This window comes from Panthera pardus, unplaced genomic scaffold, assembly GCF_024362965.1.
Source record: "Panthera pardus isolate Hobbes unplaced genomic scaffold, ASM2436296v1 HiC_scaffold_17, whole genome shotgun sequence".
Lineage (NCBI taxonomy): Eukaryota > Metazoa > Chordata > Mammalia > Carnivora > Felidae > Panthera > Panthera pardus.
In genome coordinates, this window is record NW_026526732.1 from 111,374,387 (window position 1) to 111,398,645 (window position 24,259).

At 45.7% G+C, this 24,259-nt stretch overlaps 1 protein-coding gene across 1 annotated transcript in view; it reads left to right on the forward strand.

Moving 5' to 3' along the window:
• The window catches only part of KIAA0319 (KIAA0319 ortholog), a 69,575-nt gene that overhangs the window by 35,043 nt on the left and 10,273 nt on the right, over window positions 1-24,259 (forward strand). The window contains 7 exon segments of the mRNA XM_019425274.2: window positions 8,711-8,939; window positions 11,927-12,050; window positions 14,127-14,259; window positions 14,901-15,049; window positions 19,083-19,231; window positions 20,867-21,005; window positions 21,577-21,717. Of these exon segments, the coding sequence (XP_019280819.2) occupies window positions 8,711-8,939; window positions 11,927-12,050; window positions 14,127-14,259; window positions 14,901-15,049; window positions 19,083-19,231; window positions 20,867-21,005; window positions 21,577-21,717 (1,064 nt within the window).

Genomic DNA, 24,259 nt, shown 5'->3' on the forward strand with positions numbered 1-24,259 from the left:
TGAATAATTTTTTTAATGTATTGCTGGATCTGGTTGGCTAGTATTTTGTTGAGGAGTTTTGCGTCCATGTTTATCAGGGAAATTGGTCTATAGTTCTCCTTTTTAGTGGGGTCTTTGTCTGGTTTTGGAATCAAGGTAATGCTGGCTTCACAGAAAGACTATGGAAGTTTTCCTTCCATTTCTATTTTTTGGAACAGCTTCAAGAGAATAGGTGTTAACTCTTCTTTAAATGTTTGGTAGAATTCCCCTGGAAAGCCATCCAGCCCTGGACTCTTGTTATTTGGGAGATTTTTTTATTACTAATTCGATTTCTTTACTTGTAATGGGTCTGTTCAAATTTTCTATTTCTTCCTGTTTCAGTTTTGGTATATATATTTCTAGGAATTTGTCCATTTCTTCCAGATTGCCCATTTTTTTGGCATATAAGTGCTCATAATATTCTCTTACTATTATTTGTATTTCTGCTGTGTTTGTTGTGATCTGTCCTCTTTCATTCTTGATTTTATTTATTTGAGTCCGTTCCTTTTTCTTCTTGATCAAACCGGCTAGGAGTTTATCGGTTTTGTGAGTTTTTTCAAAGAACTAGCTTCTGGTTTCATTGATCTGTTCCATTGTTTTATTGCTTTCAATAGCAATGATTTCTGCTCTAATCTTTATTATTTCCTGTCTTCTGTTTTGGGGTTTTATTTGCTCTTCTTTTTCCAGCTCTTTAAGGTGTAAGGTTAGGTTGTGTATCTGTGACCTTTCTTCCTTCTTTAGGAAGGCCTGGATTGCTATATACTTTCCTCTTATGACAGCCTTTGCTGTGTCCCAGAGGTTTTGGGCTGTGGTGTTACCATTTTCATTGGCTTCTATGTACTTTTTAATTTCCTCTCTAACTTTTTGGTCAGCCCATTCATTCCTTAGTAGGATGTTCTTTAGTCTCCAAGTATTTGTTATCTTTCCACATTTTTTCTTGTTTTTTTTTTCGAGTTGCACAGCAGTGTGGTCTGAAAATATGCACGGTATGATCTGTATCTTTTTGTACTTGTTGAGGGCTGATTTGTGTCCTAGTATGTGATCTATTCTGGAGAACATCCCATGTACACTGGAGAAGAATGTGTATTCTGCTGCTTTAGTGTCATAGACTCTTAGTCTAACATTCTTTCTTGTCCAGCAAAAGAGTGGATGCGAGATTGAAACTGAGAGATGGCTAATGTCCGGGAAAAGACAAGAGCCCTGAATAAGGGTCCTTGATCCATATTTATTAAGATCAGAATGCTTACAAACATGATGGGCCTGCACAAACAGACAATGAATCTTTGAACATTAATTCAACGGTATGAGGGAAAAGGGGTTTTGAGGATATACAGTGTTTGGGGTTTGGGTCAATATAAAAAAAATCCTGGTGCTGGGCAGATGGGCAGATGGTTGTTAATGACAGACATGAGGTGCCATGTCTGTTTGTCTTAGCTAGCTTAGGGGATGAGACAGACAGAGCAAGTAACCTCAGGGTTAACAAGGCACCTTTTCTTTTACTAATCAGCTCCCATCTGGGCAGCTTCACCTGCAGTGGTTAATAGCCCTATTTACCTGATTTGGTCCTTCCTTCCTATGAAAGCAGCTTTCTGCTATAGCACTAAATTAGGGGGCGCTTTTGCCCTGAATACCTAATCTTGCTTATACATTTATAAGCATTTATAAAGTTATTTATAAATAATTATATAAATTTACAATTCATATACATTTGTATGGGGGTGTTTTCCCCCCCTCTCTATTCTGGGGGCCTTGCCCCCCCATCCTTGGGGCTTTGGCCCCCCCCCTACTCTATTCTGGGGGCCTTTGCCCCCCCTCCGCTCTATCCTGTGGGCCTAATCTTGTTTATGCAAGCTTGGGTGTGAGCATGCTATGGCTTTGTAATTCTTTATGCCTTGTTAACACATCAGTGCAGGCTCAGGGAATTCCTAAGCTTATTCCCCCTACTTTAAGATGAAATGTTCTGAATATATCTGTTAAGTTCATCTGGTCCAGTGTGTCATTCAGAGCCATTGTTTCCTTGTTGATTTTGTGTTTAGATGATCTGTCCATTGCTGTTAGTGGGGTGTTGAAGTCCCCTACTATTATGGTATTATCGATGAGTTTCTTTATGTTTGTGATTAATTGATTTATACATTTGGATGCTCTCACATTTGGAGCATAAATGTTTACAATTGTTAGATCTTCTTGGTGGATAGACCCCTTAATTATGACATAATGCCCTTCTTCATCTCTTTATTTTAAAGTCTAGATTGTCTGATATCATGTATGGCTACTCCGGCTTTCTTTTAGTGACTGTTAGCATGATAGATGGTTCTCCATCCCCTTTCTTTCAATCTGAAGGTGTATTTAGGTCTAAAGTGGGTCTCTTGTAAACAGCATATAGATGGATCTTGTTTTCTCATCCATTCTGTTACCCTATGTATTTTGATTGGGACATTTAGTCCTTTGACGTTTAGAGTGAGCACTGAAAGATATGAATTTATTGCCATTGTTTTGCCTATAGAGTTGGAGTTTCTGGTGGCATTCTCTGTTCCTTTCTAGTCTTTGTTGCTTTTGGTCCTTTTTTTCTCCCTCCCCCCCCCCCATCTTTTCTCCTCTCAGAGAGTCCCCCTTAAAATTTCTTGCAGGGCTGGTTTAGTGATCAAGAACTCCTTTAATTTTTGTTTGTCTGTGAAACTTTTTATCTCTCCTTCTATTTTGAATGACAGCCTTGCTGGATAAAGAATTCTTGGCTGCATATTTTTCCAGTTCAGCACATTGAATATATCCTGCCACTCCTTTCTGGCTTACCAAGTTTCTGTGGATAGGTCTGTTGCAAACCTGATCTGTTTTCCCTTGTAGGGTAAGGAATTTTTTCCCTTGTTGCTTTCATGATTCTTTCCTTGCTTGAGGATTTTGTGAATTTGACTATGATATGCCCTGTTGATGGTTGGTTTTTGTTGAATCTAATGGGAGTCCTCTGTGCTTCCTGGATTTTGATGTCTGTGTCTTTCCCCAGGTTAGGAAAGTTTTCTGCTGTGATTTGCTCACATAACCTATCTACCATTTCTTCTCTCTCTTCATCTTCGGGGTCCCCTCTGATTCTGATGCTGTTGCTTTTTAATGAGTCACTAATTTCTCTCTTTCTTAAATCGTGCTCTTTTGCCTTAGTCTCCCTTGTTTTTTCTACTTCATTGTTTTCCCTAAGTTTCTCATCTGTATTGCTGATTCTCTGCTCTGACTGTGACTCATCCATCCTTGCTGCTGTGGCATCTGTTCAAGATTGCAGCTCAGTTACAACATTTTTTATTTCATCCCGACTAGCTTTTACCTCCATAGAAAGGGATTCTAAACTGTTTTCAACCCCAGCTAGTATTCTTAATATCATGATTCTAAATTCTGGTTCAGACATCTTGCTTGTATCTGTGTTAAGTCCTTGGCTGTCATTTCTTCCTGTTCTTTCTTTTGGGGTGAATTCCTTCATTTCATCATTTTGAAGGAAGAAAAGGAATTAATAAGGTAAAAAAAATTAAAATTAAAATATTAAAAACACAAAAAGAATAAAGGATGCTAGATCTTAGGTGTGTTCTGGTGTGATTGTTGAAAGGAGCTTGATAGATTAGAGTAAAAAGGGAAAGATAAGAAAAAAAAAAAGGAAAATGTTTGAAACTTTGAAAAAAATACAATGAGAACAAAATGAAATGATGGAAGTAAAAAATAGAATTTGAAAAACTTATAAAACAGTAAAAAATACAGTAAAAAAACTAAAGAAAAATATTTTTAATAGAAATGGAAAATAAAAATAATTTTTTTCTGTTTCTGTATCCAATTATAAGAAAAAAAAGGAAAAAAAATTGAATAGATGGACCAGTAAACAGACTGAGGTATGATTGAAATTACATCAGTTTCCCCTAAAAGTGGAAGTAGGAAGCACTTTATAGTCCGTAAACTAAGCAGGCAGAGAGACTTGTGGTGTTCCTGAAGAGCAAGGTTGTCCCAGTTGGGCAGGGCTTAGTGTTACGGCTCCGTTTCTCACTAGATGGTGCTGCTTAGCTTACTGGGGTGGATTGTTGTGGCACCTATAGGTGTGTATGCACATGTGCAGGAAGGGTGAAAATGGTGTCACCCAGCTACCCAGTCTCTAGTATCAGAACTCTGTGCTCTCCCCAATCAGCAATTGCACACCCCTCCTTTGTCCCTGGATTCTGTCCACACCCTGCTTTTACACTGTCCATGATCAAGCTGTCATGTTGCCAGGCGGTACCTCCCTCTTTTGTTCAGTCCCTTGCATACTCTTCTTATCTCTCGAGCTGCTTTCAGGCGTGAGGGATGCTTTCCGTACTCTGCCCCTGGCTCTGTCCTCTCTCTGCAAGCAAAAACAGCTCCCTGCCCTCTGTGGCTTTCTCCCCCAGTCACCTCTCCGTGCCATGTACCTGCTGGTTCAGGTTGTGCAGAGTGTTGTGTTATACCTCAAATCAGTATTCTAGGTGTGCAGGATGGTTTAGTGTTGATCTGGCTATATTGCAGGGATGAGAAATGCAAAAAAAAAACTTCCATGGTGTTCTGCCATCTTGGCCCCTCCCCCACTTCCATGTATTTTTTTATTCTTTAATTTCCTCATTTACCCATTCATTCTTAAGTAGGATGTTCTTTAACCTCCATGTATTTGTTGTCTTTCAAAATTTTTTCTTGTGTTTGACTTCATGTTTCATAGTGTTGTAGTTGGAAAATATGCATGGTATGTTCTCCATCTTGTTTTATTTGTTGAGGGCTGATTTGTGACCCAGTATGTGATCTATTCTGTAGAATGTGCCAGGTACATTTGGAAAGAATGTGTGTTCTGCTGCTTTAGGATGAAATGTTCTGAATATACCTATTAAGTCCATCTGGTCCAATGTGTCATTGAAAGTCATTGTTTCCTTGTTGTTTTTTTGCTTAGATGATCTGTCCATTGTTGTAAGTTAGGTATTAAAGTCTCCTACTATTACTATAGTATTAACAATGAGCTTCTTTATGTTTGTTATTAATTGATTTATATATATGGGGCCTTCACGTTGGACACATAAATATTTACAGTTGTAAGATCTTGTTGGACAAACCCTTTTATTATGATATAGTGCCCTTCTCCTCTCTTGTTACAGCCTTTGATTTAAAATATAGTTTGTCTGATATAAGCACAACTACTCTGGCTTTCTTTTGACATCCATTAGCATAAATGTTTCTCCATTCCACACTTTCAACCTGTAGGTGACTTTAGGTCTAAAATGAGTCTCTTGTTGGGATCATACAGATGAGTCTTGTTTTTTATACATTCTGATACCCTATGTCTTTTGATTGGAGCATATAGTCCATTTACATTCAGAGTGATTATTGACAGATACGAATTTAGTGCCAGCATATTGCCTGTAAAGTCATTTCTGAGGATTTTCTCTGTTATTTTTGGTTTTTCTTTCCTGCTCAGAGAGTCCTCAATTATATTTCATCAGGACTGGGTTAGTGGTCATGAACTCCTTTAGTTTTTGTTTGTCCAGGAAACTCTATCTCTTCTATTCTGAATGGCAGCCTTGGTGGATAGAGCGTTCTTCGCTACATACTTTTCCCCTTTAGCACTTTGAATATATCATGCCACTCCCTTCTGCCTGCCAAGTTTCTTTGGAGAGATCTGCTGCTAACCGCATTTTTCTTCCCTTGTAGATTAGGAATTTCTTTTCCCTTGCTGCTTTTAGGATTCTTTCCTTATCTCTGTGTTTTGCAAGTGTTGGCCTGCTTTTGTTGATTTTGATGGGAGTTCTCTGTGCCTCCTGGATTTGGATATCTGTTTCCTCCCCCAGATTAGGAAGTTTTCAGCCCTTATTTGCTCAAATAAACCTTCTGCATCTTTTACCCTCTCTTCTTCTTCTGGGAATCCTATGATAATGAATGTTATTATTATGGAGTCACTGAGTTCTGTAAGTCTACTTTCGTGATTTAAGATTTTTCTTTCTCTTTTCAGCTTCATTATTTTCCATAATTTTATCTTCTATATCACTTATTTGTTCCTCTGATTCTGCCCTCTTTGTGGTCATTGCATCCAGTTGGTTTTGTATCTCAGTTATTGCATTTTTTATTTCAGTCTGACTACTTTTTACATCTTTTATCTGTAGTAAGGGGCTCCCTGGTGTTTTCTTTGCTTGTCTCAAGCCCAGCTAGTATCCTTATGATTATTGTTTTAAATTCTGAATCAGGCATATTACTTATATATGTTTCAATTAGGTCCCTGGCGGTGACCTTTTCTTGTTCTTTCTTTTAGGATGAATTCCTCCATCTTGGCACTTTGTCTAAGTCTCTGTCTTCTGTGTGTTAGGAAAGCCTGTTATGTTTTCTCCTCTTGAGAGTAATGGCTATAAGAAGAGGTCATATACTGTCCAGAGCTTGGTGCTTCAGGAGTTGTCTCCGGTGTATGCTGTGTGCACTCTGCTGTTGTGTTTTGGCTGCTCCTTCCCTCAGGTCAGTCCTCTGCAGAGTTTCTCTTTGCCTGCCATGGGCAATGTTTTGCCCTTGGCCAGAGTGTGGTGAGTTTTAAGTACGTGTACTTTGGTCTGCTTACTTAAAGAAGCTAGACCCAATTTCCACTAGAGCTGAATCTTTGCAGTGCTCTGTGGTCAGTAGACTCGGTGCGTGCAGGTGGGGGTGTTTGTGCTGGTCTTCTGGGGGAGGGGCCCATAGCCCTAGGTCAGAAGCAGCTGCAGAGTGCAGCGGGGCAGGGCTTGGTGTAAGTGGCTCACGCCTGCACTGTGGGCGCTCTGCTGCTCCCTGGTCTGCCAGTGCTGATGGGTGCAGGAGAAAAAGGGCACCTGCCCTCTCCCTTGTCGCTAGAGACGGGAGTTTGCACCTGCCACTGTCCAGGAAGCCTCTACAGAAGAGTGAACAATCTCCCTTCATGTGTCCCAGGCATCCCTCAGATCCTTGCCTTCACCCTGTCTGTGTCCGGGCCCCTTGCCTGCCCAGCAGGCGTGTGTTTTATCTCAAGTGCACCAGCTGAGTTCCAGAATTTTAGGGACCCACGCTGACCCTCTGGGTGAGGGTGTCTGCTCTGGGGCTGGTGCTGGTTTGTCCCAGAAGGTCAGTCACATAAACGCACAGGCACTTAGAGTTTAGGGTAAAGCTCGGCAAGAAGCTGGCCTCCAGGTTAGCTGCCCTCAGCAGGTGTCTCTGCACCTGTGCTAATGAACTGGGCGGCCCAGTGGAGCCCAAGGGCTCTTTGGCCCCAGAGAGGCATTGCTGCCTCTCCCAAATGCACTCCAAGAAGGGGACCTGTCTCTCCCAGCATGACCCTCAGACTGCACTGTCTGCTCCCGGGCCTCCGCTCCCCCACAGAAGCGCCGCTGTGCCCCCTGGGCTCCACACCAGCCACGACCCGGACTTCTACTAAAACTCCAGTCTTTGAGCTCTGCTGCTTGTACAGACTCCCAGCAATCAGCCCCTCTCATTTTCCCAGTGAGTGGTTTTGGGGGAGTGCTTTTCTTGTGTGATCCCCTGTGTGCCACGCGCTCGCTCGCTCTCTCTCTCTCTCTCTCTCTCTCTCTCTCCCTCCCCCTCTCTCTCCCTCTCCCCCTCTCCCCCTCTCCATGATCAGGGCTTCTTCCCCTCCGCAGCACCCATGATTGTTTCTCTCCCAAATCATGTCTCCGCACCTTTTGCCTTCCACGATGTGGCCTCTTCTCTCCCTCTAGTTGTGTGGTCTGTTCCGTCAGTCCTCAGATCGATTTCATGGGTGTTGAGGATGATTTGGTACTTATTAAATTCATCGTCTGCTTGAGGCAGGTTGCTGCTGCTGTCCCCATTTTACTAGGGTGAAATTCCCTTAGGGGCCCAGCACACGTCCTGACAGCCTGGCTGAGGAGGGAGGACTTCAGGATGCTTGATTCACTGTCAAAGCCAGAACCGGCATCCAGCTCTTGGTTGTATGGAGTCTGCAGGCTAGTGAGAAAGGGTGCACAGAGTACACGGCCCTGTACACACGGACCCCGCACACACCCTTACTACAAGCAAGGCTTGTGTTCTTCCTGTGGCTTCAGGGTCAGATTCCTATTAACACCTAAATCGCACTCATTGCTGTTCAGAACTGACATCTTTACCCCAAAAGGATGAAGTAACCGTATTTCCCAATCCATTACCACATCAGGAGCGAGTTTACCACATGAGGGTCAGTACACTCCTCTTTGTTGTTGGCTTGTGTAGGTCTAGCATCCATTTTTACTTAAAAGTGCTTGATCCTAAAATTGCCTGAAAGGAGTGTCCTGAAAACATAATTATATTAAGTCCTCTATAAAAGAAGAAAAATTCAAAAGCTTTGTAGATGAAAATTGATGAGTGATCTGTCTCTACATGGCCAGACCTGAAGGTAGGACCTAAACCCGACACATTCTTAGTCTCAGGTATGAGAGAGAGGCTCCTGTGTTGGCTGAGGAAGATTTCTTCATCTAGCATCTCAAAACCCATATAAGATAAAACTCCATCATGTGACTAGATTAGTAGCTAAAAATAAAGTGAATGGACAGCAACAAATAAAAAGAAATCCTCAAGTCTCTCTTCTTTTCTCAGCTTCATCCTCAAATTCCTGTTTATACCCGTTCTGAGTTCTGAGAAAGGTGCCACAAGCCGACTAAATTGGCCATTTGCTCTCAGACTTGGCATCTTCCTGCAGCATGATGGCCTCCTCTTCTTCTTGTAGCTGGACTGTTACAGACTCGGATGGAGCCACTGACTCCACGACTGCAGTCCTCGTGGTCAGCAGTGCTGTGGACCATCCGCCGGTTGCCAACGCAGGACCAAATCAGACCATAACTTTGCCCCAAAACTCCATCTGTTTGAATGGAAATTGGGACAGTGATGATCATCATATTGTCCTCTATGAGTGGTCCCTGGGTCCTGGGAGTGAGAGCAAAGAGGTGGCCATGCAGGCAAGTTCTGTAGCCTGCCTTCAGTCTTTAACTTGTCTATCCATCCACCTACCTGCCCTCCCAACCGTGTACCCATCCGTCCATCAATCCACCCATCCACCCACCCATGCAGCTATCCATCTGCCTGCTCATCCATCCATCCATCCATCCATCCATCCATCCATCCATCCATCCATCGGTACATCTGTCCATCTGTTTATCTCTTCACACATTTACCTACCTACCTACCTAAAGTATTGCTATGTGTGTGGGGGGCAGTTATATCTAGAAAATATGTTTTACAAGATTATCTGATAGATTACAACTCTTGGAAGAGCCCCGGAATTCACAAATCTTCAAAATTTACGTCCTTTCCCCTCATGCATTCTCTATAAGCCCGGAATAGCAACTAAGTGGGTCCCGTGTTGACAGCTTGATCTTGAGGCTAGTTTAGAGAAAGTCTGACCCAGCATTTGCTACGGAAATACTATTTTATTTTAGTATTGGGAGAAACTTTAGAAATAATCCAATATAAACTTTATTATCAGGAATTTTTTCCTTATCTGCAGTAACAAGGTTATTGTCTCGTGGTTGACAGATTAAGATGTTAAAAGGGGTGAACTTTTTATTAACTGGAAAATCGCAAAGACGACTGTAAACCAGACTCTCATATTCGTGGAAACGTCATGCAAGGCAGCCTGCCGCAGCTTTGCTCCGGATGGGGAAGCCCACGGAGCATTCCGATGGGGTGGCCCTGTGGGCTCCAGGTGACACGTGTCGGTCTGCCCAGTTCCCGTCTGCCACAACATTCCCTGTGCTGGGTACGTAAGCCTTCATGTAACTGTAGTAATTTTGAAGTAAGGACTAGGAAGTTATACTTCTGTAAAGCTTTTCAGAGAAAAATGCTTCACTTTATTTAGTCAAAAGTAGGGAGGGGAGCCTGGGTGGCTCAATCGGTTAAGCTTCTGACTTCGGCTCAGGTCATGATCTCACAGTTTGTGGGTTTGAGCCCCACGTCGGGCTCTATGCTGACAGCTCAGAGCCTGGAGCCTGCTTCGTATTCTGTGTCTCCCTCTCTCTCTGCCCCTCCCCCTGCTCACACTCTGTCTCTCTCTTTCAAAAATAAACATTAAAAAAAAATTTTTTTTTAAAAAGTAGGGAAAAGCTGTAACAAAAACTGGAAACAGTCTCCGTGTTCATGAGTGGGGAGTGGCCAGACCCACCATGATACATTATACAATGCTGGTTTAAAAGAGATAACTTAGGGGCACCTGGGGGGCTCAGTTGGTGAAGTGTTTGACTTCAGCTCAGGTCATGATCTCGCGGTTCGTGGGTTTGAGCCCCATGTCGGGCTCTGTGCTGACAACTCGCATTGTGTCTCCCTGTCTCTCTGCCCCCCTCCCTATTCACTCTCTCTCAAAAATAAACATTAAAAAAGAAAAGCCGATAACAAAAACTGGAAAAAAACCTCAGTGTTTTTTTTAAGTTCTTAAAAGTATATATTTCAAATTTCACAAGTTCCCCTTGTGCCAACACAGTTGGTTTTCTATCATCTTTTTTTCAATTTTCCATTAAAACCTTTAACAAATACATGCAGATATATTTATCTTTTTTTTTTTTTTTTTTTTTTTTTTAAACGTTTATTTTACTTTTGAGACAGAGACAGAGCATGAACAGGGGAGGGTCAGAGAGAGAGGGAGACACAGAATCGGAAGCAGGCTCCAGGCTCTGAGCCATCAGCCCAGAGCCCGATGCGGGGCTCAAACTCACGGACCGTGAGATCATGACCTGGGCTGAAGTCGGACGCTTAACCGACTGAGCCACCCAGGCACCCCCAGATATATTTATCTTTAGTCAATCTCGGGATCTATAAAAGTAAGTGAAGTATAAGAGGATTTAAGATTAAAAATCCTTTCTTTGTTGCCATGAACTTCAGACCTAAGCAATAATTGGAGATGTTACCAACAACAACAAAACAGCAACAAAATGAAAGGTTATTAACTTGGAGACAAGTGTAGCTATGATATACTCAATGGAAAAAAAAATATCGAAAAGTTTTGTTTTAGAATTTTAAAAAATTATTTTTAGTTATAAGAGTAATACATGAATTGCTTCTTATGGTTAAAAAAAAGTGAACTTCTGATAAAGTGCAAATACAACCCGTATCCCGCCCCAGTCCCCTTATTGGAGATAAATTACTTTGGTCAGTTTAATGTGCGTCCTTCCAGAATCCTTGCGTGTGTATGTATACGGACACGTAACAGTATCTGGCACACTATATGCCTTGTTCCACAACTTTCTCTCTTTGCATGGTGATGTATGTCTTTGACATCTTTCCATTTCATTATAAATCTACCTTAATGTTTGTTCATTTTTGAGAGAGAGAGAGAGAGAGACAGAGCGTGAGTGGGGGAGGGGCAGAGAGAGAGGGAGACACAGAATCCAAAGCAGGTTCCAGGCTCTGAGCTGTCAGCACAGAACCCAACATGGGGCTCGAACCCACGAACCGTGAGATCATGCCCTGAGCTGAAGTCGAACGCTTACCAGCTGGGCCACCCAGGCGCCCCTAAATTAATCTCTTTTAAACCAGCATTGTATCATGTATCATGGCGGGTCTGGCCACTCCCCACTGATGAACGTTGAGAGTGTTTCCAGTTTTTGTTATCAGAGCCCGTGCTTCCTCAGGGTCCGGTGTGAGCCTCCTTGTGCACGTGGGCTCTCTCTGGTGGAGGCAGAGAGAAGTGGGATTGCTGGTTAAAGAGCATGCTCGTTTGCCATGCGAACGGATGTTGCCAGATTGGCTTCCAAAAAGGCTATATTAATCTATACTTCTTCAAGAAGCACATGAGGATACACAGTGAACTTTAGATTGCATTTTCTTGGGGCACACACATTTCTTTTTCAAGCAGGATCTCCATATTTAACAACATTACTCATTTTTCATTATGTCATACTACTTCTTAAAATTACTTTTTTTCTTTCCTTTTTTCTTTTCTCTTTGGTATCAGGGCATCGAGACACCATACCTTCATTTGTCTGAAATGCAGGAAGGAGACTATACGCTCCAGCTGATGGTGAGAGATTCTTCAAGACAGCAGTCCACTGCTGTGGTCACTGTGACTGTCCAGCCTGGTAGGTGGGATGGGAAAGGGATTTGGCCCCAGAGATTAAGGTAGAAATGACACCTGGGCCTCTGTGCTTCAGACAAGCCCAATTTGGTGGCAAATTCTCTAAATCTTTTAACTGTGAGGAAGTAGGGGCTGGAAGAGCTGAATCGTAATATAAAGCCAGTTTTCCACTGTGGTTCTGAATCTTGTGTTGAATGCGCGTCTACACCATGGTATGGAGGACCAGATGGACATCCTCAGGGCCATTCGAGGGCTCCACCTGCCAGGTGGACGTGCCCACATGTGTTCTACTCTGCTGCAGAGGCTGATTGTGATGTGTGGCCTGATACTCACATGGCTAACATCCAGATGTTGAAGAATTGACCCCAGGTCACCTCACAATCCTGTAATGGTCTCATGGAAATCCAGGACTCTGCCTTCCTACACATTTAAATAACCTAAGGGTAGTTGGGTTTTCGCTTGCCAGTGGTCTTGGCTTTCGAACTTTTCTAGAAAATGCTGCTGGTCCCTGTAAACCGTCCAGTGTCCTGGCAACTGAAAATATACTCAATTTGTAGACAATGCATTTTATTGTTTTATTTTATTATTTTTTATTTTATTTAATTTTATTTTTTCAGTTAATACGTAGTAGGTGCTATGAGTTAGATGCTGGGGATGTGGTATTAAATAAGATAGATTTGGGCTCTGTCCTCCCGCGGCTTATGGGTAAAAACCTCATGATCAGTGCATTTCTAGCGGATGGACACGGTGCTTCTGGAGCCCAGGGAAAGGACACACCTATCTGGGCTTGAGGCATCTGCAGAGTCTTACGTGAGCTCTGGGTTGTATCTGGCCAGGTGAATTTGGGGAGAGAAGGGCAAGAGGAAGAGTTTTTTAGGCAGAGGAAACAGTATGGAGAAAGTCCATGGGATGAAAGAGAGTCTGGTATCCAAAGAATTAAGAAGAATGTAGTGGAACAAGAGAAAGCAGTGAGGATGTGGGCGTGTGAGGGGCAGGGGTTAGGATGCCTTCGGGTGATCTGGAGGGGGGAGGCAGGGGCCCACCGTCAAGGGCTTTGCAAATGAATGTTCACCTACGTGTTTTATCCTAAGGACAAGAGAGGCCCCTGGACCACTGAACTTTACTGAGTAGGACAGTGAGGGTGGGACATGGTCCAGATATTGGGTAACTGCTACTGAAGTTTTTGACTACTTGACTTTTTTTTTTTTAACAGAAAATCTATTTATTTCAATATCAGTATCAGTGGTACTTTATACCTTTTATTTTTTTTAATCTTTTTTTTTTTTAAGATTTTGTTTTTAAGTAATCTCTACATCCATTGTGGGGCTTGAATTTATAATCCTGAGCTCAAGAGTTGTGTGCTGTACAGACTGAGCCAGCCAGGTGTCCCTTATGTCTTTTCCTTTTGTTCAACGTGTAACCAAAATGTTTTGAGCATTTATCACTTAGCCGGCACTGTGGTAGGCCCGGGGCTACAAAGACGGGGCAGGGGAGAGGGGGTCAGTCCTGCCTGACAAAGCAGGTGTGTTCACATAGATCTCAACTAACTTCCGTCCAGTTCCTTCCTGCCTGCCTCCCCCACTCTGTCCCCAGTCCTTCTTCCCTCCAGCTTCCCATCCTCGTTTTTTTTCCTTCTCTCTTGTCTCCATGACTGTTGAGGTCTTTTAAAGAACGAAACCTGCTGTCTGGACCCCTGGTCTCCTCCTCAGAACGGTGTAGTGCTGGCTCAGCCACAGGCCTGCAGTGGTCCCCCCCAGGGTTCCCTTAGGACACTCTCTGATCCAGACATGAGTAATTGGCTTAAATCAAGAAATCAGGGGCACCTGGGTGGCTCAGTCAGTTACGTGTCCGACTCGATTTCGGCTCAGGTCGTGGTCTCCTGGTGAGATCGAACCCTGCCGTAAGGCTCTGTGCTGAGCGTGGAGCCTGCTTGGGACTCCCTCTCTCTCTGCCCCTCACCCACTCATGCGCGCACGCTCTCTCTTTCCCTCTCTCAAAATAAATAAACATTAAAAAAATCAGGGGACTGCAGATTAATGCAAAGAGATCACCGTTTTTCATAGCATTTCTCTAATTCTAGAAATCAACAGGCCCCCAGTGGCCCTGGCTGTCCCGGACAAGGAGCTGGTCTTCCCGGTGGGGAGCACCACTCTGGACGGCAGCAGGAGCAGAGACGACCAGGGCATCGCCCTTTGCCACTGGGAGCCCGTCAGGTAGTCCCTCTGTCACTGAGCTGCAGGCGGGGTTCACACCCTGGCGCTGGGCTAGCATCGCCCTGTCTCCACATTAAACAGTCAGCTTGAGCGTGCCGGGGACTTGGGATTTCAGCCCCTTTCTGGAAGTGTCTGAGCACGGCTGCCGAAGAGTGGACACAATAGCGTGGACGGACACGATAGATGCTGGCTGGCTTTGGGGGGGAAGTGGAGCCATGCCAGGCGGAAGGGCCATCTTGCCGTGGGTGAGCTTCAGGACGGGAGAGGTGTGGGGAGGACCTGTGTGAGGCCCTCACACTCGTTTAAACCATCTGTAGGCCAAAGAGATAAAGAGCTTAAGGGGGTCCTGTGTCATGTGACAGTCTTTGTGGTTTGCATGCTCAAACTCCTGGGATCCTGAATCTGCTCTTAAGAAGTAAATAATAACTATTCCCAAAGGAATCCCAGGCTTAGTCTAAAATTGGCATTGCCTCACGACCCATATGCTGAACTAGAGAATTTAGGTGGATAAAAAGTTACTGTAGACTTCCGTAGACGGCATATGTTTTGGCTGTAAAGGGGGACTTGTGTTAGGACACAGATATCCTGCCTGCCGCAGTCAGAATACCTCTGCCTTTGTTGTTCCTGCCCCTGCTTTACAGAGGCCAAGCGGCGGTGGAGATGGGGAATAATGACAAGGCTGTCGCCACCATGAGCGGGCTTCCAGTGGGCATGCACCGCTTCCGCCTGATAGTGACAGGCCGGCGGGGGCTGAGCAGTGCCAGCATACTCACTGTGGCCGTGAGGAAGGGTGAGTCCCAGCTCAGTGGTAGGGCAGGGGGACTGTTGCTGCTTTTCAGTCTCAACGAGACCCTAACCAGGCCATGATTACTTGGAAATGGTGGTGCTTCTTTGTTCCCAGTGGATACTGAGTTCATTCTTCTTCCGTCCATCCGTGTTAGCTGTTTCCTCGTCTCCCTCTGCAGAGAAACAGAGTCTCCTTTTGTTTGTCGAGTGTCTCTTCTCCAGGGGCCAGTCTCCTGTCACTACTGGTGGTGAACGACCGTGTCCACGTGGCAGCATTCTGCTTTCTCTCTCTGCCCGGGAACCTACCAGCAGAGGTGCTTTCACATTCCGTGTGGTTTCTAGATCTGTGGTCCAGTCCTGTGCTGTTCTGCTTCAGGGACTCGTCTGTTTGTCCTGTCCTGTCCTGTGGCTGTGAGCTGCTCGAGGACCTTTGTCGAGACACTTCTGTGTCCTCTGTGGCTCAGGGAAAATTGCAAGTGCTGGGTACTGGGATGGATGGATGGATGGATGGATGGATGGATGGATGGATGGATAGATGGACGAATGGATGGATAGGTGGGTGGATGGATGGATGGATGGATGGATGGATGGATGGATGGATGGATGGATGGACAGACGAATGGATGGATAGATGGACGAATGGATGGATAGATGGATGGATGGATGGATGGATGGATGAGTGGATAGATGGATGGATGGATGAATGGATGGATGGATGGATGGATGGCTAGATGGATGGACAAATGGATGGATGGATGGTTGGATGGATGCATGAGTGGATAGATGGATGGACGAATGGATGGATGGTTGGATGAGTGGATAGATGGATGAATGGATGGATGGATGAGTGGATAGATGGATGGATGAATGTATCAATGGATTGATGAATGGATAGATGGATGGATGAATGGATGGATGAATGGATGGATAGATGGATGGATGGATGAATGGATGGATGCATGGATGAGTAGATAGATGGATCAATGAATGTATCAATGGATTGATAAATGGGTGGGTGGATGGATGGATGGATGGTTGGATGGATGCATGAGTGGATACATGGATGGATGAATGGATGGATAGATGGATGAGTGGATAGATGGATGGATGAATGTATCAATGGACTGATGAATGGATAGATGGATGGATGAATGGATGATAGGACAGACAATTATGCTGTGTGGAAGTACAGAGATGTAAAAGAGCATGGTGCGTAGGAAACATCCAGGACTGTAGACCAGCCAGGCCTGGGTGCCCTGGGGAGTGGCTGAGCATCTGCCTCAACCCGTGAAGGTTGGTGTGCGTCATGCATCCTGAGGAAGCTGGGACATATCTGCCACCGGCAGGGAAGATGCTGAAGCAGTTTTATCAGCAAAGTGATGTAGATTTCGATTTTTTCAAATGTTTTATTGTGGACATTTTCAACCATATATGTAAGTAGAGAAAATAGCCTCAGTGGATGATTATGTCCCATCACCCAGCTTCAACAGCCATCATCAGTTTGCTCATCTTATGTCATCTATCAGTTCATACTTTCTTTTACTTTGGTTGCAGTATTTTATTTTTTTATTTGAATTCAAGTTAGTTAACATACAGTGTAGTCTTGGTTTCAGGAGTAGAACCCAGTGATTCATCTCTTACAATGACACCCAGTGCTCATCCTAGGAAGTGCCCTCCTTAATGCCCATCAGCCATTTAACCCATCCCCTCAACACCCCCAGCCCTCCAGCAACCCCCAGTTTGTTCTCCGTAGTTAAGAGTCTCTTATGGTTTGCCCCTCTTTCTGTTTTTATTTTATTTTTCCTTCCCTTCCCCTATGTTCAACTGTTGTGTTTCTTAGACTCCACATATGAGTGAAATCCTGTGATATTTATCTTTCTCTGGCTGACTTATTTCACGTAACATAATACCCTGTAGTTCCTGGATGGAACTTGTTGTTGCAAATGGCAGGGTTTCGTTTTTTTTAATTTTTTTTTTTTTCAACGTTTATTTATTTTTGGGACAGAGAGAGACAGAGCATGAGCGGGGGAGGGACAGAGAGAGAGGGAGACACAGAATCGGAAACAGGCTCCAGGCTCTGAGCCATCAGCCCAGAGCCTGACGTGGGGCTCGAACTCACGGACCGTGAGATCGTGACCTGGCTGAAGTCGGACGCTTAACCGACTGCGCCACCCAGGCGCCCCATCATTTTTGATCGCGGAGTAGTATTCCATTGTGCATATATTTAGTTGGAGTTTTTAAAGCAAACCCTAGCGTCATGTCGTTTTACCTGAGAGAGTTGGCTTTTTCCAAAAGGAAACCCCAGTCTGATGGGGCCAAAATCAGGGAGAGCAGAGAAAAAACGATAGACTGGCAAGACCTCTTAGAGCCCGAGTTCTCAGGACTTGATGCCTTGACGGTTCCAGAGGGAAAAAAGAGGGTGTCTATGTGATGGAGGAACCGTGACTTCAGCACACGGACGGGTGGGGGCACCAGTCCTGGGAGAGCCGCAGTGGGTCTGCGGCGCCCGAGTGTCCGGAGAGGTGCCGGGGCAGCCCCCTGAGTGGAGATCAGGATCGCGGGGACATAAGCATGGAAGGAAGAGGCCGCCTTAAGGTCCAGTCTTGAAGCCAGAGAGGGTCTAGTCATCGTTCTTCACAGAAGCGTTTTCGGGCTTACTCTGTCGGCTGCCGGTCTGTTTCTGGGGTTTCCAGCCTCCCCTTCTGTCCACAGTAGAATTCAGCCTCCTGCACACAGGTTCTCACCAGCACGGGTTTTCCCCAAAAGGCAGCGTGGTGAACAGTGTGGAAACGCTGACAGTGGTACCGTCACGTCTGCTCTGACCTCTGGGGTCTTAGGGGGAAAGCGGCAGCGGATTGACGGGATGCTCATTACTCCCTTGGATCAACATGTGGCTATTCTCATACCATGTCCGTAGCTGGACTTGTTTTGAGGGGTGTTTGCCAGGGGCCGGTAGGGCCCCAGAGCCCCACCTGAGCAAGCAGGATCTCCCCCATGGCAGCCTCACCCCCCGAAGCGGAGCTGGGTCATATTATGTTCTCCCTCCCGCACCCCAGGCTGCCAACTCTCCCTGGCCCCTCTCTCCTGAGGCAATAATACCAGAAATGGCTCTTACGTTGTTCATGTACATCTAACACCCAGTCGGAGGAGTGAAGACCTAATTGTTTTGTTTTGGTTTTTTTTAACATTTATTTTTGAGAGAGAGAGACAGAGCATGAGGGGGAGAGGGACAGACACAGAATTGGAAGCAGGCTCCAGGCTCTGAGCTGTCAGCACAGAGCCTGACGTGGGGCTCGAACTCATGAACTGTGAGATCATGACCTGAGCTGAAGTCGGACGCTCAACCGAAGGAGCCACCCAGGCGCCCCAAGACCTAATTGTTTTTGACTCGAGTTTTAACTTACTTAAGCAAGATTTGGCAGTAGTAGGAGTAGATGTTTCTATGGCCACATAGTGTGGACCAGTACATAATGATTCAGAATATATTTTAAATTAAAATATTTTCATTTTCTGGACCCTGATAACTAAAGTCATCATTTCTCTTTTTTAAAAAGAAAAGAACCATAACAGTAGTAGAAACATTCCCATTATAGAGGCTGCCAAATTACAACTAACCGAGCATAAACAGAGCTCTAAGAAAGTCTGTTATCCTGGGGCGCCTTGGTGGCTCAGTTAAGTGTCTGACTTCAGCTCAGGTCATGATCTCATGGTCCGTGAGTTCGAGCACTGCATCAGGTTCTGTGCTCACAGCATGTGGAGCCTGGAGCCTGCTTTGGATTCTGTATCTCCCTCTCTCTCTGCCCCTCCCCTGCTCACTCTCTGTCTCTCTCAAAAGTAAATAAATGTAAAAAAAAAAAAAAAAAAAAAAAAAGTAAAAAAAAAAAGTCTATTATCTAATGGGTAGAAAAATAATGCCTCCTGGATATTTTAAATCTACACAGCTGCGAGGTGGAACAGTTGTGTATTTTATGGCATGTTTCTACCACCAGTGTTTTAAATCGATCTCTTTGCTTTCATTTTTGTTGTATTTGACTTAGAAAATAATAGCCTTCCCAGAGCCCAGGCTGGTGGCCGGCATGTGCTTGTGCTTCCCAATAACCACATTACTTTGGACGGTTCACGGTCTACTGACGACCAAGGGATTGTGTCCCACATGTGGATCCGGGACGGCCAGAGCCCAGCCGGGGTGAGCGCTCCGCGGGTTGTCCCAGGCCCACGTGTCATTTCGTGCATTTAGTCCGCTTGGGCTGCTGTAAGGAAATACCACGAATGGATGAATTAAGTGGCTTCCACATGAGACAGACATTTCTCCCAGTTCTGGAGCCCATCAAGTCCAAGGTTAAGGTGCTGAGCGATTCGGTACGTGGGGAGAGCTCTCCATTTGGCTCACAGGTGACCGCCTTTTCCCCATGTCCCCACATGGCAGAGAGGGAGAGAGGGCTCTGCCGTGGTGTCTCCTCTTGTAAGGACCTTAACCCCATGGAATCAGGGCCCCCCCCCCCCCCAGGAGCTCGTTTAACCTTAACCACGTCCTCGCGGGCCCCATTTCAAATACGGTCAGTCACACTGGGGGGCTCGGGCTTCAGTATTGGCATTTGGAGGCAACACACTTCAGTCTGTAGCGGCGTTTCTGTTATGACCTCGTCTCCCTTCTTGTGTTCCCCACTAAGCTGTTCATGTTTCTAGGTCTCCTCTGGGTGCTGGAGGCAGCGGGCTGCTTTCAGATTCAAACGAAAGCTGTCCTTTCTGAGTTTTCCCTGAGCAGACTGCAGACTTTGGATGGGGAAGGGCATCATCGCCTGGGGGTGCTTCGAAGCCGAGTCCTCCCTTGGCAGTCATTCTACTCCTCAGCGTCCCCACTGTTCTTATTTGGGTCCAAGTGGATTCTTCCCTTTTCCTCACTTCCCGCTGGATAGGTCAGCAGGTCAAAGGGCGCTGTCCCCGTTTCACACAGAGATGGCAGAGGACTTGGCCAAGGTCAGCGAACTCGTCCTTAACCAAACCAGACCCAAGTTTTCAGCTCCTTGCCGACGTTTCTCCCTGTCAGATTCCTCCACCTCTTAGGGTATAAATGTAGGCACATCTTCATTCCTGCCATTGTTGGGACTTGAGAGACACAGGTTTGCTCTTGGAAACGTACCAAACAAGTGGTTGCAGGGGAGGAACTGAACAAGTCCCTCTGGACCCGACACTCGTCAGCCAGACGGTGGATCTTCTGCCTGTAACGGCTCTCGTCCCCTTTGGTTACCGCCCTCTTCTGTGAGCCAGTGCAGAGCAGGGGGGGGGCTGGCATTCTTCTCTGGCTCTTTGGAGCCTCGAGCCTCCAGAGCAGAAATGATCTACTCCGGCTCTTGGGTCATTTGAGAAAGGGAATGTGATATCCTGGGGGGAGGCCCAAGAGGAGATGCTTCTAGAACTCTCTTTGGAGAGAAGGCCCAGAAAACTCCTCAGGGTGCTTCCCTCTGATTTCAACAGGTTTTCCCTCTGTTGCACAAAACGAATGATTTAGCAGTGACTGGACAGCCATTGGTTAAGTGCAGCTCAGGAAGCACCGAGCGAGCTCTCCGTGTCCCCCGTCTTTTCTGCGGGAGAGCGCAGGGGCACCCCCATCTGCAGCTATCCCATCACCCCTCTTCCCTTCAGCCTGCCCCTTCACATCATGCACATGCCGGGGCGCCTGGGTGGCTCAGTCGGTTGAGCCTCTGACTTGATGTATCAGCTCAGGGCATGATCTTGCGGTCGTGGGTGATCCCTCCTGGGACCGACAGAAGACCGGTCATTGGGAACTGACCATGGGCTCACGAATCGTGTGATTTTGCAGGATGCCATTGGTGGCTCTGACTGCATTGCAGCCCTGCAGCTTACCAATCTGGTGGAGGGCGTCTACACATTCCACTTGCAAGTGGCTGACAGCCAGGGGACCGCGGACACGGACACTGCCACCGGGGAAGTGCGGCCAGGTGTGCTCATGGGCTTCTGCCCCTGGGTTAACTGAGCTGGGCCGGTCCCCTGTCGGGTAGCCAGGGCGGGACGCCCCTGCGGCCTCTGCTCCCGGCCAGAGCCACCTGGTGGCTGTCTCTGCACTTCATTGACCCAAACGGTCTCAGCCTCCAGACTCACAGAGGGGGCCTGGATGTGGCAGCAAATCTCACTTCGCTTTTGTTTTCCTGCCGGACACAGGGCCTCGGTGCTGGGAAGCGAGGAGGGAGGCAGCCCCGGTGAGGGGGCGCGAGGCCCGACCTGCCTTGTGCCCTGGGCAGTGTTCCCCATCCAGGCCTGGGGCAGGGCGTGCGGTGTTATTAGCCCCAGAGGCTGTGTAGGTAACTCTGATTGTCTTCCCGGAAGAAAACTGTCAACAAGGAAGACGTGCTCTCAGACAGCAACCCCTGTCCTGTTTGCAAAGATATATCCGGGTCCTGAAACGCAAGTGAGGAAATCACCAGGGATCTTTTTAAGCTCTTCAAGCTCTCGTACAGCCCTTGCTCCCTCGATCGTCTTCCCGGCGGAGACCCTGTGTGCTGTCTTTCCCAGACCCCAGGAAGAGTGGCCTGGTGAAGCTGGTCCTGCAGGTGTGCGTGGGGCAGCTGACGGGGCAGCAGAAGGACATGCTCGTGAGGCAGCTGACGGCGGACGTTCAGGTCCAGAAGATCCAGGCCCACTCGGGTCTCAGGTGCGAGCCGCACACCAGCCCGGCGTCGTGCCGTTCATTTCCTTTGCTGCTTCTCTGTTGTTTGCACGCGCTTGTACCACGTTCATACGCTCTTTTCTTCCAAGGGCAGCAGTGAGGACGACATCACTGCGGGTCCTTCCTACAGGTCTCAGTGAATGTTTGTTGACCAAGAACATTCTGAATGAAGGAGGTAGCAAACACCAGCAGGGACTGGTTGTTAGCTCTGCTATCTTCAGAGGGCATGCAGATGGCCTGGGGCTCTCACAGAGGATGTCTCATGGCCAGACTTCAGTCCTGCCCATAGTCACAGGACTGAGGCTTCTCTCGGTGCGAGAGGACCACCGATTACCTTTTCTGTCTTCTGGGAGCCCGGGAGGCTAAACTTTGGTCCTTTGTCTCCTGTAAGATTTATGTATTTAATTGAGCTTTTATTTTTGAACTTTTATCCAATCTATGAATAATAGAATAGGGAAGGAGGAGAGAGAATATGGGAATGAAAACCTACCATTCACAGTAAATCTATTTGCCAGTTATTGTCAGTCACTCTGTTTGGGTTTGTTTTCCAGATAACTAAAGTTTACTTAGAAAAATACCAAGTTAAAAAAAAAACTTTATTTTTATTATAGAATTCTTTCAAAACAGATCACAGATTTCCCTTACTTACAAACTATCAACCACTGAACCAAACACATCTGGAAATCAACAAAACCAAACACTATTTCTCTGAAAGATCAACAAAATGGATAAACCTTTAGCTAGATTGGTTAAGAAAAAAGAGAGAGGACTCAGACTACTAAAATCAAGAATAAAAGGCGATATTCCTACAATCACATAGAAATAAAAAAGATGATACCATGAACAGTTGTGTGTCAATAGATTAGTTAACCTGGATGAAATGGACAAAATCCTAGAAAGACATGACTATAACGAAGGACTCAAGAAGAAATTAGAATTTTTAATAGGCCTATAGCAAGTGAAGAGAGTGAATCAGTAATCAATAACTTCCTATAAAGCCCAGAGTGATGGCTTCCCTGGTGAAGTCTACAAACCAGTCCACGAACTCTCCCAGAAAGTAGAAGAGGGGAGAACACTTTCCAACTCATTCTATCAGACCCGTGTTTACTCTGATATCAAAACCAGATGAAGATACTATAAGAAAACTACAGATCATTGTCTCTTATGAATATAGAAGCAGAAATCCTCTACAAAGTGCTTTGAAACTACATCCAGCAATATATTAAAAGAAGTAGACACCATGGACAAGCAGGATTTATCCCAGGCATGCAGGGTGGGTCAATCAACAAATGTAATAAACCGTATTAATAAAGGACAAAAACCATATGATCATCTTAGTAGGCACAGAAAAAAGCAGTTGACGAAATCCAACAGCCTTTCATGATAAAAACTTGTAGGTTGATTTTGGGTCCCCTCAAAAGACACGTTTATGTCCTATCCTCTAGGGACCTGTGAGTGTGACCGTATTTCGAAATAGGGTTGTGGCAGATGGGATTAGTTGAGATGTCATATTGCTGTAGGGTGCCCTTAATCCAGTGTGACTGAGTCCTTATAAGAAGGGAAACAGAGACAGACACATGGGAAGGTCAGCATGTGATAACAGAGGCGGAGATTGGATTGATGCATCTGTGAGCACGGAAAGCTGGCTGCCAGCGGCACCGGGAGTGAGAGAAAGGCCTGGAACATACTCTCCCCTGGAACCTTCAGAGAGAGGATGGCCCTGACTACACCTTGATGTTGAGCTTCTGGCCTCCAGAACTGCAAGAGAATAGATTTCTGTTATAAGTCACCCAGTTTGTGGTACTTTTTACAGCAACCTTGAAAACTAATACAGATTTGAAGAGAAATTTCTCCAAAGAAGACATACAAATGGCTGATAAGCACGTGAAAAGATGCTCAACATCATGAACTTATCGGGAAATGTGAGTCAACACCCCTTTGAGACATCACTTCACACCCACTAGGATAGCTGTAATCCAAAAGACCGACCATAACAAAGCGTTGGTGATTACGTGGAAAGAGCAGAACCCTCCGCATTGCTGATGGGAATAGAAAATGGCGCAGCCACCGTGGAAGACAGTGTAGCGGTACCTCAAAATGCTGGATGCAGTTACCATATGACCTGGCAATTCCGCTCCCGTGTGCCCAAGAGATGAGGTAAACGTATGTCCACGCAGAAACTTGCACGTGAACACGGACGGTAGCATTATTCATACAGCCAGAGTGGGTGCAACCTGAACGTCAGCAGTTGATGGATGTGTGAATTAAATGAGGTTTGTCCATACGGTAGACTATCATTCGAAAGTAGGAAGGAAATGCCGATCGATGCTACAACCTGGGTAAACACTGAACACATCCTGCAAAGTAGAAGAAGCCAGACACAAAATGCCTCGGGTGTATTTCATTCATAGTGAATGAATAGTCAAATCCAGAGAGACAGAAAGTAGAGTAGTGGTTGTCAGGGGCTGGAGAGAGGAGGGAATGAAGAATGACTTCTTAGATTTTTTTTTAATGTTTATTTTTGAAAGA